We start from the raw sequence: 16,067 nt of genomic DNA, 5'->3' as shown, positions 1-16,067 counted from the left end.
TAGTGGTTAGTTGTTAGCAATTACAAATGTTCCTCCTCAGGGTTCGAACCCTTGACCTCCATCTCCAACACCTACTTCTACCCTTAGCTCAACCAAGTGACCTACCCCTCCCACCGTGTGTCTCAAGAATTACTTTACGAATAATGATAATAATATTGACATTTAAAATTTATAAAAGAGAATATTACTAATATAAATATGTGAATGTTGACTCAATTAGCGCATGTATACTTATTAGTACACATCAGTTTATGTTTTTTTATATGTAAATGTTAGTTGTTAGTAAATTAGTATAAATTATTTCTTCTCAGGGTTTGAACCCTGACCCTTCACCTACAATTACCCTTAGCTCAACCATGTGAGCTATCCACCTCACCCACGCATCTGTTTATGTATCACGCCTTAATCTGGCTTAAAGTACCACAACAACCACCATTTTAAAACCCCCAAAATTGACTCATCCTTATTTGGGTCGGGTCGGGTGGAATCTAAGAATGAATTTATCTATCCATTTGTAGGCAGAGGATAAGAGAGAGTTGTTATAAGCAGCTCAGTAGCAGTGGTAGCGAGTTACTGTGTATGGCTCTCTCTATCTCCTTCCCTTCCATTTTTCTTCTCCTTCTCTGAGAAATCAAATCAAACAAACATAACACTTCATCTTCATCTTCTCATCATTCTTCAGTCACAATGTCAATCTTATCCATTTCCTCACCTCCAATCTCTTCATCTTCGTTTTCACTTTCAATTTCATCTACTCGCATGCCATGCTTCAATTTCAGGGTTTCATTCCCCCAATCGCAAAAGAGAGGGAACCGTGTGGTCATGATGAGCATGGAAGCAGGTGTCGGAGTCATGGGAACCAAGTTGGGAATGATGAGCTATTTCGAAGAAAACGGTGTCGTTGTTCCGGTCACTGTCGTCGGTTTCAAAGAAGGTAACATCGTCACGCAACTCAAAACCGAAGCCACTGATGGCTACGACGCTGTTCAAGTTGGTTACCAGAGGATCCGGGACCGCAAGCTCACCAAACCTGAGTTGGGTCATCTTGAGAAGGTTGGTGCTATCCCCATGCGCCATCTTCAGGAGTTTCGCCTTCAATCGCTTGAGGGTTTCGACCTCAACCAGCGCCTTGTTTTCGATGAACTGTTCAAGGAGGGTGATCTTGTTGATGTCTCTGGCACCACCATTGGCAAGGGTTTCCAAGGTATATATATATCCTTTCTTATCCTCTGCTTGAAATTCTAGGCTAGCTACTGTGTTTTATTTTCAGAAATTCAAAAGGGAATTAATTACATGTTTTTTTTATAGGTAAATGTTAGTTGTTAGTAATGTTAGTAAATTAGTCATCCTCAGGTTCGAATCCTACCCTCCCAAACTCTTATGTCCCCTAGCTCTTACTACTTGAGCTAACCTTCAGGGACGAATTAGTTACATGTAATGTTACTATCTGGATTGTTTAAAATATGGTGAAATACTAATAGGATAGCATGATGGAATCATACTGCTATTTGCTTTTGGTCATTGCTGAAATATTTCTTATATTTTTTACTGGATTGAAATATGCTTATTATTACAATGCTGCTACTGCTTGTGAAATAAATTACAAATTAACATTAACTCTCTAGTTACATGTGCTGCCAAAGCTTCCTGTTGATGAATGTAGCTTGATTGGAGACTTGATTGATATCTTACCCCTTTTTTCACAATTATGGTATTGCCTATTTGTTCTATTGTCAGACAGTGTTCAAAAGAAAATGCAAATCACTCAGCAATTTATTCATTTGACCGTTTTTTGCATCAAGTGGTCATTTAATGGTAGGGAAGGTTTCTGTATTACAACCTTGTTGCTGAATGACAGAAGATTTTATCCTTGATAATTCATGAAATGAGAAGTATTCATGTATCTCTTTTCTTTCAACAATCTACAACAATGGAGTGGGGTATTGTGCTAGTTTCATAAAGGGAATATGACATAAACTTAGTAATTGCAGGTCCCAAGAGTCTGAATTTGATCTTTTTTAGTTTTAAATGCCATGCACCTAATTTGTATGAGTTGAGTTGATTATTCTACAATTGGTGGCCAGTGATTAATTAATTTTATTTTCACAGGTGGTATCAAGCGATGGAACTTCAAAAGGGGTCCAATGAGCCATGGTTCTAAGAGTCATAGACAACTGGGATCAATCGGCGCCGGAACTACACCTGGTCGTGTATACCCTGGAAAGAAGATGCCCGGTAGGATGGGTGGAACCAAGAGGAAGATAAGAAAGCTTAAAATTGTCAAAATTGATAAAGATCTGAATGTGGTAATGATCAAAGGTGCTCTTCCTGGTAAGCCAGGGAATCTTCTGCGGATAACTCCAGCCAAGATTGTAGGGAAGAACATTCCAAAGAATTAGTGTATCTTTTTCTCTTATATTTTTATTATTTTATGTTACCTTTGATTAAATTGTCTGTAACTTCTATGCACTCCTGTTAGCCCTTCACTTTCAAGTTTATGTATACTACTCTTCCCTTCTAAACCCATTGCATTGATTTGAGTTATGCAGCACCTTACTATCATGAATTCAGTATCTCTCACTCAATCAACATAAATGTATATATACTTGGGAACACGATTCAATATGAATTGAGTTTTTTTTTTCTTGAGAAGGAAGACAATCACTGAAGTTTTTCTCAATAGCTGAGAATTTGTTTGGTAAGTGAAAAAAGAAATAAAGAAATACAAGGGCAAGACTATTGGGGCCACCCTACATCTGAAATCATCATCAGTGTGTAATTTCTAAGATACCTCTGTTAAGTTAATGGAACCAAATTTTGGTCCAAAAGGCCATCCTATCCCATTTTAAAAAAATGGAATGGTTATGCTTGATGTTGGTCCAAAAGGTCATTCTATTGTTACATTTAGCCAACCACCTAAACTGAAAGGACATGAGTAAAACATGGTGCTTGTTCTCAACATACATGGTTAGAAGATGTGTGAAATGCGAAACCAAATGCACCAGTTTTTTTTTAAGTTTTCCTTATTTAAAAGAGTTTAATTTCTATGCACCGACGGTATAAAGTTTTTTTACACCGTCAACCAATCAGATTTCAAGGATGTGAGAAAAACTCCATTTTTTATTCAATTTCATTAATTGACGTGACACATCCTTAAAATATGATTGGTTGACGGTGTAAAAAAAATTTACACCGTCGGTGCATCATCCTTTTCCTCTATTTAAAAAGTTATTATTGCATGCTTTTTTTCTTAAACACATGCAAGTTCCAAGATTTTTCATCCAATATTAACAAACAACAATAGTTAGGTGTTTGAATATTTGAAATACCTTGTTTTAGAATCAACTTGTTCAACAATAGTGAGAAACTTCTTTTTGGTGATCAAATTCTAGTTGCAGCTAAGTTCATATATTAAGGTTAGGTATAATTATACTTAATAAATTTGTCAACTATTCAGTGGAACCATTACCACCAGTTATCCGCCTCTGGAGACTGAGCGATATGCATTTGGGATATGATCAGCTGGACAATCATTTGAAGATTCAATCATAAAAAAAGGTAATATAACTTCATCCTTTTTTATGGCAGAGTCAATTGGCATTCAAATAAAAATGCATACATTGTTTCTTGGGGAAATTATTTAAATCTTTGGTTAAAAAGAATTTTGAAGATCAACTAACATGCATTTACACAAATGCCAGTTTGTATAAGCCCTCAACAGTGACCAATGTTTAAGAACAAAGTTACAAAAACATACATTAAGTGATGAAGATGATTTGATTAACAGCAGGTAAAGTATCTAATCTTGTGGTAGTTTTGCGGTCGTCTGTGCTCTCTACATCAAACTATAGGAGAGTCTCCAATCAATATATATTGTTTCTCCACTTGTCAAATATCTTCAGCTAGTCAACTCATGGAACTCTATCAACCAAATTAAGATGAGATCAACCAGATAGCTCATGGATTTGTCAACTACAATTCAAAGGATATGTTCAATTAATCAAAATACCAGAGTTCATATGAAGCCTATATGGCAAATTAGAAATCCAGAGTTCCACATTGTTTGCTCTCGATGCTCTTTCCACCTTCATTTCCATCCTTACCACCAATACCACCCCGACTCCGTCCAATTCCCAGCTTAGGCAAACCTCGATTCAATCCATCAAGTAGAACACAAGCTTTGCACCATTTCTGCACATGAAACATTTATTCTACCTCAACTTTTCTAGTTCATATGATCCAAGAATGAAATCAAAGACGGAGAAAGACCAAACAAGACCTTCAGGACTAAGAATGCAACATCATAGACTAAACAATACGGCCCAAAGAAGGCAAAAAAAAAAACAAACTAATCTTCAAGGTAAATCAAGCACAAGCCTAAGTGAAAGCATATTTACAGTAGTATTAAGGTAAGACTAATTTGACATGATGTTATACAAACGAACCATCAATCTTTGATTGGAACGTATACATAAAATAAAACTCAGTTCACATGAGGTTCTCATACACATTGTTAATATTCAACCAAGGGGGGATATTCAGGAAAATACCTGACTAGAAATATAACCACAGCGTTCACATGTTCCCTGCTCCGGCATTTTGGTGGTAGTAGAGATCCTGAAATTCTCCCCTGATTTGATGATGTCTAGAATGGCTCTAGGTCTGCATTTCATGATAAGGTCCTCAATTCAATACAATGGTGGTCAAATAACTAAATAAAAGACGGAAGCAGAGCTACTACTTGCCTCATTCTTTCCAAATCCTTGATAAACTCTCGAGCAAAACCACGATATGCATTTGGAGAATAAATACCTGAAATTGTCATTTCAATAGAATATCATAAGTTTGGGAGTTTGATATACAAATAAAATTCACACATCATACATTTGAAAGATAAACATTACATTCTGTCGAAAAGTAGTCCAGCCTCTTGAAATACGCATACGTAATCAACTGGTCAAGGATTAACAACAGAAACTAGGAAGATCATATCATATGTAATGAAGCGAAATGATAAACATATATGATCACATAGTAGTCAATCGCGGATTGCGGCCTGTCGCGGATGACCCCCAAAAATGAAATCCCATACAAGGGAAGGCCGCTATTGGCCGCGAAATTCGCGGCCGCAATCCCGTCGCAGCAGGGGTCCACAACACTACACGACGGCGCGATAGCAGCGCGCTATCGATAACTATGTATGATCATCATCCAATAGACAACAACAAAGCTTTTTTCAAGGATATATTACAATCTCCTTCTCATATGTGTACTTGAAAGGCTTGCATCTAGGGATTGGACCATCTTCACCAGTGGTGATTGAAGTGCATCTACTCAATCTAGCAATATCACCTCTTAAGATATTAAGCAGAACAGTCTCTGCAATATCATCAGCATTATGACCAGTAACGAGTTTATCAGCTTTCAAAAGAGCAGCACCGCGATCAAGTGCCTGACGGCGGAAGACACCGCAGAACGTGCAGTTGTTCTTGAGACCAATAAGCTTGACGATGTCATCCATGGTCCAACCGTAGAGGTCCATGTAGGAGACGACTTGGAGGGGCAAACCGTACTGAATCTGGTTTCTGTGAACGGTTTGGAGCGAGTCGTCGCGGTAGCCGGTGATGCCTTCGTCGACGGACAAGAGGAAGAGGTGGAGGCCGTAATCGTGGACGCGGTTGAGTTTGGATAAGACGTAAGCGAGTACGGTGGAGTCTTTGCCGCCGGAAGCACCGATGGCGACGCGTTCGCCGCGGCGGAAGAGGTTGTTGGTGACGATGACTTGGTGGATCTCATCCTCGAAGACGGTGTAGAAGCATTCCCTGCAAATGTGTTCGAGTGTTTTGGGCCTCTTCAGGGAAGGTCTTCTTTCATTGCATACGCAGCATAAACTTCTTCTTTTCCTCTCACCCTCACCTTCCATTACTCACCTTTGTTAGCAGATATCACCAAACCCTACACCCTCGTTATCAATTATCAAAATCGTGTTATATTTGATTTGATATTTAAGTAGAGGTTTATGTTTGGAAAAATATTTGTTTGGAGAGATTATCCACTTAACATAATCTTCGAGTTTCAATCCTCTTCTTCAGTACTCATCTTTATTATTTCACTCACTAACCCTAAAACACCACCTTCCACATCGACACCTCCATCATCAAAACAAACGAGGATCTCTCCACCTCCCTTGGACTGTCGTCATCACCGAGGCCCTAATCAAGAAAGCGGATGAGGGAATTGTCAATTCATCCACCTTTACGCCTCAAGCCCTAATTGAGACAGATAAACCCTAAAATGCGTCGATATGTGGGTTCTCATCGTCGTCAAGGGGTTTAACCTAAAAAAATAGAGTTAGAGCTTATAACCTAAGGAATGAGAGGAGAACACATTAAAGTTGCTCATTGAGTTCATTAGTTTCTTTTAAAATAAAATCATATTCTAGTGAATGTTACATCTGAGTAAATTAATTTTTAAGGCTTTTATCACATATTTGTAACTTTTATGGTTGCTCTTGCTTAAAATTTCTAAGGGTTTGAAATGAATTATGATCATGTTTGTTTCCACTAACTCATTCTAGTATATGAAGTTATTGTAAGCAATCTTATTGAATCCTCATAATTGTGAATAATTAATCACAATTGTGATATGTTTCAAATATATTTTTTATTTTAATTATTTTTTAAGTTGTCTATTTTTATTTCACGAGTGTCTGTGGCAATAGTAAAATGTAATTATTTAAACTTATAGGTTGAGAGTTCGATAACGATTAGTAACCATTGAACTCTTGGGAAGACATTAGGTAAACATTTATATGGTGTAAAAATGGAACATGTCATAAGTGTCAAGAAAACAGATAGAAATAAGGAAACAGCGGGTGACAATATGGTTTGTGGAGCGAAATGGCTGTCAGTCTCTCCATCTATCCGCATCCGCAGAGACCCAAATGCTTAAGCAACCCGTCACTACCACTTGCTTCTTCCTCCACCTATCGCCCCGCCGTTATTCTCCCGGTAACCCTCTCTCTCTCTCTCTCTCTCTCTCGTATAGTCATTTTTTGACTCTGTGATTTTGTGTCTGAATTCATTCTTCCATTCATTCAGGGCTTAGGGAACAATTCAGGTGACTACCAGAAGTTGGAGCAAACGTTGAACGATAAGTACGGAGTGCCCACCGTGGTGGCTAAGGTTTCAAGGCTTGATTGGTTCCGGAATGCCGCTGGTTTGATCGACCCCACTTACTGGCGTGGCACTCTTCAACCCAGGCCTGTCCTCGATTGGTTCGTTCCTATCTATACTCTGTCTTTTCCAACTGTGTGTTTTCTCTACTATAAATCATTGTACTTGTGTTTCACTAGGTATTTCCAGAGGGTTCATGATGCTGTTCAAGAGGCTAAGGACCTGGCTCAAGGTATAACATTCTGCATTATTATTGTTATTGATCAGTTTGATTGTCTCATGTACTGCCGCTTCATTAAGGATGTTTGACAAATGACTTTAGATCATTGTGTATCATTGTTTTAAGCACTTGTTCAACTGGCAAATTTTAACCAATTCACTTGTTCTCTCTTCCACATCACTTCTTTGTGACACTGACACACACTGAATTTGTCCGCCGTACGATATCTAAGACTGAATAAACAATCTTATTTTAGGTGAAAATTTATCATTGATTGGGCACTCGGCAGGAGGGTGGCTTGCACGTGTATATATGGAAGAATTTGGGCTGTCCCATATATCCTTGTTATTGACTCTTGGAACCCCTCACCTGTAATTTCCTTTCAGATGGCTATTGGATCCTAGTATGATAGCTGGCTAATGATAGATGCTTCTCCATCTTCAAGTGTCTATCTTGTAGTCTGTTATGATTGTTAACTCCTAATCAAGCTATCTTTTACCATTCTTTTCAGCCCACCACCAAAAGGTGTGCCAGGTGTTATTGATCAAACACGGGGTCTCCTTGATTATGTTGAACAAAATTGCTCTAAAGCTGTTTATACCCCGCAACTGAAGTACGTGTGTATAGCAGGAAGGTGAAGAAAGTTTTACTCTCTCTTTTTTCTGGAGTCCTTAATTGGTGGATAATTACAAATTGTTTTCCCAGTTCAATTACTGAGCTGTTCAGTGCTCTATTTCCATGCAATGTTGAGGAGACTCTTTTGAGATGTGATGTGCTGCTATGAAGATATTCAGTTGTGTAGCTGATCCTTGAATATATCCTGCAGAAAGAATCTCTAGCGTAAAGATGGAACTGTGTCATGCTTTTTTGGGTTGACTACATCTTGCATGCTTAAGATTTACAAAATTGTATTCTGCATTTTTGGGTTAAGTTTTTTGTGTGTTTCAAAGGAGTGACACCGGTTTTGATTGATTCGGTAAAAGAACAGTAAATACTAGTGTATTGCTTGAACCATGCAGTCAAAAGTTAACAGGAAACCTGTATTCTTTCTCAATTCTGTTTATTTCTCATTGGTGTTACTGTATTTATAGAATCAACTACATCATTCAGTCTATTAATTTTCCTTTTCAGTTTCACATTATATTTTCTAATTATATCCCAGAGAAGTAGACCTATTTGAGACATAATGTTTTGATGATAACGGCTATGCTTCATAAAATGCAGACCATGCGAAAGAAAGATAACTTACTAGAGAATCAGTTATTCATTCCAAGTATGCTGAAATATGGATTTTAATTGCATACTACAAATTGAAGGTATATTGAAGGGGCTCGGATTTTTGGCAAGTCAAATCCAAATGTTGAGGCTGCAGTTCCTACTACTAGTTCTCAGCTAGGTTCTGAGGCTGCTATCATGAGCACTGAGACTACTCCTCCACCTGACACAACATTACGTGCTCGCTTTGTTGGGCAAGGATACAAGCAGGTGAATGCAGTTGTCTTAAAAGTTCATTTATAACCAAAATTATAGCGCATGTTTGGAAATTTTGCTACACTTCTTTATCCAAAATCAATTCTGAGGAGAAGGAATTGTGAATAGTTTCTGGGTATCTGAATTGATTTTGAGGAAAAAGAAGCTAATCCGAACATGCTAATAGTGTGTAAACTGCTATCATATGACAGATAGATCAGTAATGAGGCAATTATATTGACCAAAGGTATAAGCGTTTGTCAGGTATGTGGGCAAGCAGATGTATGGGGCGATGGTGTTGTGCCCGAAGTGTCAGCTTACCTTGATGGCGCACTTAACATTTGCTTGGATGGAGTTTATCACTCACCAGTGGGTTCAGATGATGCAATGAGACCATGGTATGGTTCCCCTGACGTGTTGGAGCACTGGATAGAACACCTCCTCAAATGACTTGAAGATTTTAGAGCACTTCATCCAAGTCATGTCATTTTATTAGTACGACCTTATGGGCAATAATATCCCATAAAATTGGTTTTGGATCGAGTGCAATGCATCGGGTGACCTGTATAGTTTTGTGAGATAAGATTTTTGCTGTTTGCTATGCCACTATACAAAATGATTTTCATTTTTTTTTCTTTCTTCTTGCATTCGTGGCACTGGATTTGGTTGTTGTTTAATTTGTTAAAAGTCAATACTATATAATATCCCCGGCCTTTCTTGTATATTGCTTCCAAAGAAATAAGTTCTAAGAACCACCGCCCACTCTATGGTACAGGATCCTAGTTGTTTTAGTATTGAAATGAGATAAATTCACTTGATTTCAGCTGATTCAAATGTTTCGACTTCATGGCTGTCCCTCTCAATGCCCGGTCATAGTGTATGTTTGAAATTAAGGGAGACACATGAAGATGATATTTGATCAAGCAAACATGACCAAATTACCCGAGAGTGTGTGGAGTGAAAAAGGAACTGTAAGGCATGATGGTTCTTCTAGCCAATAAGGTGATTCTCCGAGCCTAGTGGAAACTCCTCCATCATCGAGTCACTCTGGATGGGGGACTTGCAATGACACTCCGATGCTCAATTTAGAACATGGGGAGAAGCATGAAGTTAGGGATGAAGATTTGTTTACCTTGTCCAATGTTTAACCCACCTTTTTATAGGGTTGGGTAATGAAAGTTTTGCAGGTGGGGTGTTTGAGGTTGGGCGTCATGAAGGATATGAGGTTCATCGAAGAAGGAGGAGAACTGTTAGATCTTCTGACATGTTGTTCAATTGGACCGGTGGGAATGCGCTTGTGTACTATAGCTAAGGCTTTGAGCGTCACATTTCTTTTTCGATCAGAGAACCGCTAACTTTGGATGGTACGTAGTGGATGAAAACACCCTAAGTTACGCCCTTAGCCAAGATGAGCAACTAGTAATATGATAGCCACATGTTTATACATTTATTTGAATAAAATATAATAGCCACATGTTTAATATTATTATTATTAGTATTATTCATTTTTATCTTGTAAAAAATTATAATATGATGATTTTATGTCAATTTAAAATTTACTATAAGTTAACTTTTTAACATTTTTGGTGATAAATTATTATCAGATCAATTATGGTTCAACCACAATTGAATTATTGAACTATGAACCATTGTCTTTATCAGTTCAATGATCGGTTCGATTTTTAAAAGATTGATATAAATTATAATGTGAGAAACTAACCTAGCCCTTTTTTTTTGGGGGGGTCTTATCCAAGACATCAATTCACAAAAGTAGTAGCCGTGAGAATAATATCTCGCTCTATGTTCAATGCACTAATTGGTAGGTGACTCATTAATGAGTTTTTCCTCTCACAAGAGTCGAGAATTAAACCCTTGACCACACATACTTAAGGCACGAAGTGTTGAACCGTTATGTCATCCAACGTGGTTAACCTAGTAGTGTTTTTTGTTTTTTCATGGCATCCACACCCGGAAGTCATGAGACTAATCCTCACGAAGCTCAAAGATCACATTGAGTGATAGAACTGTTAAAACAAATTCTTCACCATTCACACTACGTAATGATCGAACTAACCTAGTTAATTTTTAAACTTAAACAATTTAACCTTAAATTTGATATTGAATATTGTATTTGAAAAGGGCAATTAGTCTCTCATACTATTGAAGGTGCAAATGATTTGAGATATTGGTGACCAACAATTCAAAGAGACGAGGGAGGGGTAAAGGTAAAAGTAAGAAAATGGGGTGAGATATTGTACTAAATCCTTTCAACCTCACCTCACCCTCTTATCCGAATGAGCTGTTGTGTCACTCAGAGGCACCAATTCTCTTCCCTTCCATAGTTCCATTCCCTTCCCAACCCACCTCACCCTCTTTCTTGCCTCGCCTATGAATCTCGTTGATAACATTACCTTAAACAAAACCAAGTTGTTGTTGTTGTTGTTGTTGTTGTTGTTGTTGTTGTTGATGTTCTACTTCGTCTTACGTTGTTAGTTTCATCGCTCCGATCGGAGTGACAGACAAGAATGTCGTGTTTATTGCCACACTTCAAGTGCCATCCTCATCCCTCTCCTCCTACGCATCATCATAACCATCACCATCTATTCATAAGTACTGTTAATTAAATCTCTCTCTCACGATTCCCATTTCCAAATGGATATGCTGTGAATTCATTCTATTCTATTTCTCCCTGACTTGTTATTTTTGTGTTGCAGCGAAAACAAGACCAAATTTGTGTTTCCAGCCTCAATGTGTTTTGTTAGCCACAACTTCAGTATCAAAATCATCAGCGGCACTCCTTAATCTGCCAACCGAGTTGGAATTAGATGCTCCAAACACGCCTTGGCCCTATCCCTCCACGCAGGTTACATGTTTGTCAATAATCAATCTAATCTTCCCCTTCCAATAATTCCACTTGGATATTCATAGTGTTCAAATGCAGGCCAGGTTATGATTAAGTACTCAACTTGTCTTGTTTAGGGTTGCATTTGGTATAGAGTTTACCAACATTCCTTTAGGCCCCGTTTGGGAAAACAGCTTAATTAAGCGCTTATTTATTCATAATCTATTTTTAAAAATTTATTGAAATAAATTGAAAATAAGCTATATATAAGCATAAGCTCTTTTTCATAAGCTATCCTGAGTAGCTTATGAAAATAAGCTCAAAACAGCTTATGGCCTACCATAAGTTGTTTGCATAAGCTCTCCCAAAAACTTACACAAGCGTTTATGCTATCAAATAAGCTCAAATAAGCTCTTCCAAACGGGGACTCTAGTAATTGAAATTTCACTTAAGATTGAACCACCTCACCCTTCATAAAAACAGGTCATGGGTTCATTCGTTCTGGTAGGCCTTCATTGGTAGCTCATCCGTGAGTGCTATTGTGAGCTCTTATTGCAGCTTGTGCCCTGCTCTGATATTGCAATACCCCCAAAACTTTCTTATACCAAAAGAATTATTTAAAGTTAACTTTTTTTTTTCATGATATTTATGTACTGTAATCCCTCTTAAATAGTCATATTGTTTTCACTGTCAACCGAGTCACGAGTAAGAACTGTTTTAGACTTGTATTTGGCGGTTTTGAACTATTTTCTTAAGTTTATTCAAATGCAAATTTCAAGGGTGAATCGGCATTTTACTTTTGGATAATTTCTATAGCTGTTCAGCCATGCAGAGAGAGTTGATATATCAACCTTACCCGTAAACTAATTTTATTTATTCCTTTCATCAGGCAAACTTTAAAGCAACGTCGTCTGCAGAATCACTGATCAGCAGTGAAGATGCTGTAATAGCTGCTGCTGCTTCTGAAGCTCTTGCTCTTGCTAAAGCGGCTGCGAAGGTTGCAAAGGATGCGGCTCTACTAGTAAAAAAGAGGCCCCCAGCCGAAGCAGGGTATAGACCACAAGTTCCTTCCAAATCTGATAATTTACTTCTCAATTGGATTCAACATATGGAAGCAGAAGATGTTGTAGCAGGAGGATCCATGGGTGCTGGAGCAGAAGTAATGGAAGCTGTTGACATAAGCCCCAGTGAAGAGGAGTTTGATGATGCGGAGCCTACCCTTGAGGAACTTGAGCGTGAGCAGGAAGAGCTTTCCAATAGTATAACTGCAAGATCTAGCCGCCAAACAGAAAGAAAAGCTAAAAGAGTCAGAGCGACTGAGAAAGCTACAACAAATATTGTGTCTTTCAAGTCTGGCTCCACCAGCAGGAAAAAGCGTGTTCCCGTGCAAGAAGTAGACTATTCTGATCCACTTCGTTACTTAAGAACAACAACTAGAGCTACTAGGCTTCTGACCCCAACTGAAGAAATTGAGTTGTCTGAAGGAATACAGGTGGGGTTTGCATGTTAGTGATGTTGCATTAGTAGCAATCTTGTAGAGAATCAAACATGCTCTTCATGCCCTTCATAGTCCATATCCTCCTAAATTACCTTATGCTAATAATCTATATTAAATCTTCATAGAGTGCATGCTAAGCTTATGATTATGTGAATCAGTATTCACAACAATAACAACAGCAAACAAGCCTTTTGCATTAAACAGTTACATGGATTATACAATACCATAATTCTCTGTTTTGTACTAAGTTCAAGGACAGAATGTGTATTTCTTAATCTCTCAGGTTGATTTGGCTCATAGTTTCCTTGGTCTGTCTCAACCTCTGAGTATTTAAAGGTTAACCCTTCTTACCATCTAAAGTAACTCCCTCACTTCAGAGGAGCTAAATCCTTATTTATTGGTTAGGGTGATCTTCAAGATACTTGCTACTGGCTAGTTGGGTGCTTCTGTAGTTGTGAACTATCCAGGAAGGGAACGGATGTTACAAGGAACATAGTGTTCATTTAATTATTGTGAATCAGCTCATGCAGATTGTATTTATCATAAACTATTTATATTTTAGGAGATTGTAATACTTAAAGTTATAAATATTTGTAGTTTTTTTTTTCTGATTATGGTTTGGGTTTTAGTAAACTAAATTATATTTTACTTAAAACTTTAGTATTTTGCTAGTGTTATCTAACTCATTTCACTCTTTTCATGTCAATATAATCCAGGACCTAATAAAGCTTGAAAAACTCCAGGAGGATCTTGCAGAAAAGTGTGGTGATCAGCCCACATTTGCCCAATGGGCTGCAGTTGCAGGGGTAGATCAAAAGACCCTGAGAAAACGTTTAAATTATGGCATATTTTGTAAAGAAAAGATGATTAAAAGCAATATACGACTCGTCATATCAATTGCTAAGAATTATCAGGGAGCTGGGATGAATCTGCAAGATCTTGTCCAGGTATATTATCACCTCTATAGTTTTTTGCTTAAATAAAATGCAGATTAATTCATATATAAGGATTGATATTCCCTCCCTTTTCCCTTTTCCCTTTCAATAATTATGGAAAACATGGTGACTTTTATGTTACCGGTAATTAACTATTTAACCCCTTTTCATTGGTTTACAGGAAGGATGCCGAGGTCTTGTAAGAGGTGCAGAGAAGTTTGATGCTTCCAAGGGTTTTAAGTTTTCGACCTATGCTCATTGGTGGATTAAACAGGCAGTTCGGAAATCACTCTCTGATCAGTCAAGAACTATTCGCCTGCCAGTGAGTATTTATCTTTGATTAGTTTCTTTATGACCATGCATCAAAGTATGTCCTTTAAAAACTGCAAAAACCAAATAGCTAATCTTGGTTATATGAGTTAAAATTGCTGTAATGTTTATAATCGACTAAATTGCAATATTTTTTTTGTTTGGCAGTTTCACATGGTGGAGGCGACTTACAGAGTGAAGGAGGCAAGAAAACAATTGTATAGTGAAAATGGAAGACACCCTGATGATGAAGAAGTTGCCGAAGCAACTGGGCTGTCAATGAAGAGGCTTAGTGCTGTACTTTTGACCCCAAAAGCTCCCAGATCTCTGGAACAGAAGATTGGGATCAACCAGAATCTTAAACCTTCGGTCTGTCCTAAACTAGTTCAAATTTATGCTTCAGAAAGAAAAACTTTTTCCCCTCATGTGAAGTTCAATTGGCTGATTATCATGTTTTTACCAGGAAGTAATTGCTGATCCTGAGGCTGAAACAGCTGAAGAACAGCTCATTAAGCAATTCATGAAGAAGGACTTGGAAAAGGTACTGGACAGTCTAAATCCAAGAGAGAAGCAGGTCATTAGATGGAGATTTGGTATGGATGATGGAAGGATGAAGACCCTGCAAGAGATAGGAGAAATGTTAGGTGTGAGTAGGGAGAGAATTAGGCAAATTGAGTCTTGTGCTTTTAGGAAACTAAAGAACAAGAAGAGAAACAAGCATTTGCAGCAGTATTTGGTTTCACAATCCTAGCAAATATTGATATTGAAACGCTGGGGTGAGTTAGCTTATTTAATGCCTGTGAGGTCCTGATCCCTTTGTTCTTCTCTTCGTCTGAATATTCTTCCTCCATTTTTTCTTCATCCTCCTATAGAGAAAACAAAATGTCGTGCTTAGTATACTAGGAAATGGATATATACACAAAGGAGCAGCTTTTGACTATGAGTTCACCATTCTTTAATGTACGTGATTGAGTCGAACCAAATAAGAGTTAGTTTAGAATATGGCAAAAATATTTCAGGGAAGTACTCTACCTAGCACTTCTTTTCATGAAGATAACCAAGCTCAGATGATGAACCTAACCAAGTGGCCTCAGTATCGTCATAATGTCCGCTTAATACTTTAAATTCAACAATGGCAGTGTATGAGCTTCTTAAACAGCAGTTAGCTGCGTATGTAAAACTTATCATATTTGGTTCAGTTTTTAGGAGAGGAGAAAGTCGAAACCCCTCATAACTCAAATTCAGTTCCCCTAAAAAAATTGAGGGAATTGGAGGGGAATCATTAGACAAAAATACCACTCATGAGTTTTAAATCTTTTAAAAGTAAGGATAACTAGAGTATAATCCTTCATCTCCCCTCATGAACCAAACAAGAAAGTGGCTATTTCATGTGACTTTCCCTTATCTCCGCTTAACCAAACATAATAAGAATTAAAATCTCTTAAGTTATTGAACTTAAGACTCCCAAGAGGTTTTTTTCTTTATCTAATATCAGATTGTTCTATTGATAAATTTGTACATAAACATTCATCGCCATTGTCACAACTCAAAACTTTAGTTGTGATCGACACATAAACTATTACCCTAGCATGGTAAGCCTATTCTCACACAACTCATT

The 16,067-nt window shown here is 37.7% G+C and overlaps 4 protein-coding genes across 4 annotated transcripts; 3 read left to right on the top strand and 1 right to left on the bottom strand.

The window, feature by feature from the left end:
* Positions 1–531: 531 nt before the first annotated feature.
* Positions 532–2,544, top strand: LOC130729058 (50S ribosomal protein L3, chloroplastic). Its single transcript, XM_057580679.1, has 2 exons — positions 532–1,204; positions 2,110–2,544. The coding sequence occupies exons 1-2, from the start codon at positions 688–690 to the stop codon at positions 2,397–2,399; spliced, it is 807 nt and encodes a 268-aa protein (XP_057436662.1). The 5' UTR covers positions 532–687; the 3' UTR covers positions 2,400–2,544.
* A 1,118-nt stretch (positions 2,545–3,662) lies between these two features.
* LOC130729055 (cytoplasmic tRNA 2-thiolation protein 1-like) lies at positions 3,663–5,972 on the bottom strand. The gene is made up of 6 exons (XM_057580677.1): positions 5,247–5,972; positions 4,905–4,945; positions 4,746–4,812; positions 4,551–4,662; positions 4,010–4,191; positions 3,663–3,921 (listed from the first exon to the last, which is right to left on the bottom strand). Exons 1-5 carry the CDS (start codon positions 5,921–5,923, stop codon positions 4,039–4,041), a joined length of 1,050 nt encoding a protein of 349 aa, XP_057436660.1. The 5' UTR covers positions 5,924–5,972; the 3' UTR covers positions 3,663–3,921; positions 4,010–4,038.
* Positions 5,973–6,839: 867 nt separating this feature from the next.
* On the top strand, positions 6,840–9,587 carry LOC130729054 (uncharacterized). Its single transcript, XM_057580676.1, has 7 exons — positions 6,840–7,010; positions 7,101–7,276; positions 7,355–7,407; positions 7,652–7,766; positions 7,907–8,029; positions 8,712–8,880; positions 9,130–9,587. The coding sequence occupies exons 1-7, from the start codon at positions 6,900–6,902 to the stop codon at positions 9,313–9,315; spliced, it is 933 nt and encodes a 310-aa protein (XP_057436659.1). The 5' UTR covers positions 6,840–6,899; the 3' UTR covers positions 9,316–9,587.
* A 1,556-nt stretch (positions 9,588–11,143) lies between these two features.
* Positions 11,144–15,392, top strand: LOC130729053 (RNA polymerase sigma factor sigB). Its single transcript, XM_057580675.1, has 7 exons — positions 11,144–11,475; positions 11,580–11,728; positions 12,597–13,199; positions 13,922–14,152; positions 14,322–14,462; positions 14,618–14,818; positions 14,913–15,392. Exons 1-7 carry the CDS (start codon positions 11,391–11,393, stop codon positions 15,198–15,200), a joined length of 1,698 nt encoding a protein of 565 aa, XP_057436658.1. The 5' UTR covers positions 11,144–11,390; the 3' UTR covers positions 15,201–15,392.
* The last annotated feature ends 675 nt before the right edge of the window (positions 15,393–16,067 follow it).

The sequence above is a fragment of the Lotus japonicus genome, chromosome 1 (assembly GCF_012489685.1).
Source record: "Lotus japonicus ecotype B-129 chromosome 1, LjGifu_v1.2".
NCBI classification, from domain to species: Eukaryota; Viridiplantae; Streptophyta; class Magnoliopsida; order Fabales; family Fabaceae; genus Lotus; species Lotus japonicus.
The sequence above is the reverse complement of the archived record's forward strand: the minus strand, read 5'-3'. Positions and strand labels throughout refer to the sequence as shown.

Coding starts and splice junctions, on each gene's coding strand:
- LOC130729055 (XM_057580677.1), bottom strand. CDS start 5,923: ATGGAAGGTGAGGGTGAGAGGAAAAGAAGAAGTTTATGCTGCGTATGC. Junction 4,813..4,904: donor GGACTACTTTTCGACAGAAT/GTAATGTTTATC, acceptor TGACAATTTCAG/GTATTTATTCTCCAAATGCA. Junction 4,663..4,745: donor AAGGATTTGGAAAGAATGAG/GCAAGTAGTAGC, acceptor CATGAAATGCAG/ACCTAGAGCCATTCTAGACA.
- LOC130729054 (XM_057580676.1), top strand. CDS start 6,900: ATGGCTGTCAGTCTCTCCATCTATCCGCATCCGCAGAGACCCAAATGC. Junction 7,408..7,651: donor GGCTAAGGACCTGGCTCAAG/GTATAACATTCT, acceptor ATCTTATTTTAG/GTGAAAATTTATCATTGATT. Junction 8,881..9,129: donor TTGGGCAAGGATACAAGCAG/GTGAATGCAGTT, acceptor AGCGTTTGTCAG/GTATGTGGGCAAGCAGATGT.
- LOC130729053 (XM_057580675.1), top strand. CDS start 11,391: ATGTCGTGTTTATTGCCACACTTCAAGTGCCATCCTCATCCCTCTCCT. Junction 11,729..12,596: donor GGCCCTATCCCTCCACGCAG/GTTACATGTTTG, acceptor TCCTTTCATCAG/GCAAACTTTAAAGCAACGTC. Junction 14,153..14,321: donor ATCTGCAAGATCTTGTCCAG/GTATATTATCAC, acceptor ATTGGTTTACAG/GAAGGATGCCGAGGTCTTGT.
- LOC130729058 (XM_057580679.1), top strand. CDS start 688: ATGTCAATCTTATCCATTTCCTCACCTCCAATCTCTTCATCTTCGTTT. Junction 1,205..2,109: donor CATTGGCAAGGGTTTCCAAG/GTATATATATAT, acceptor TTATTTTCACAG/GTGGTATCAAGCGATGGAAC.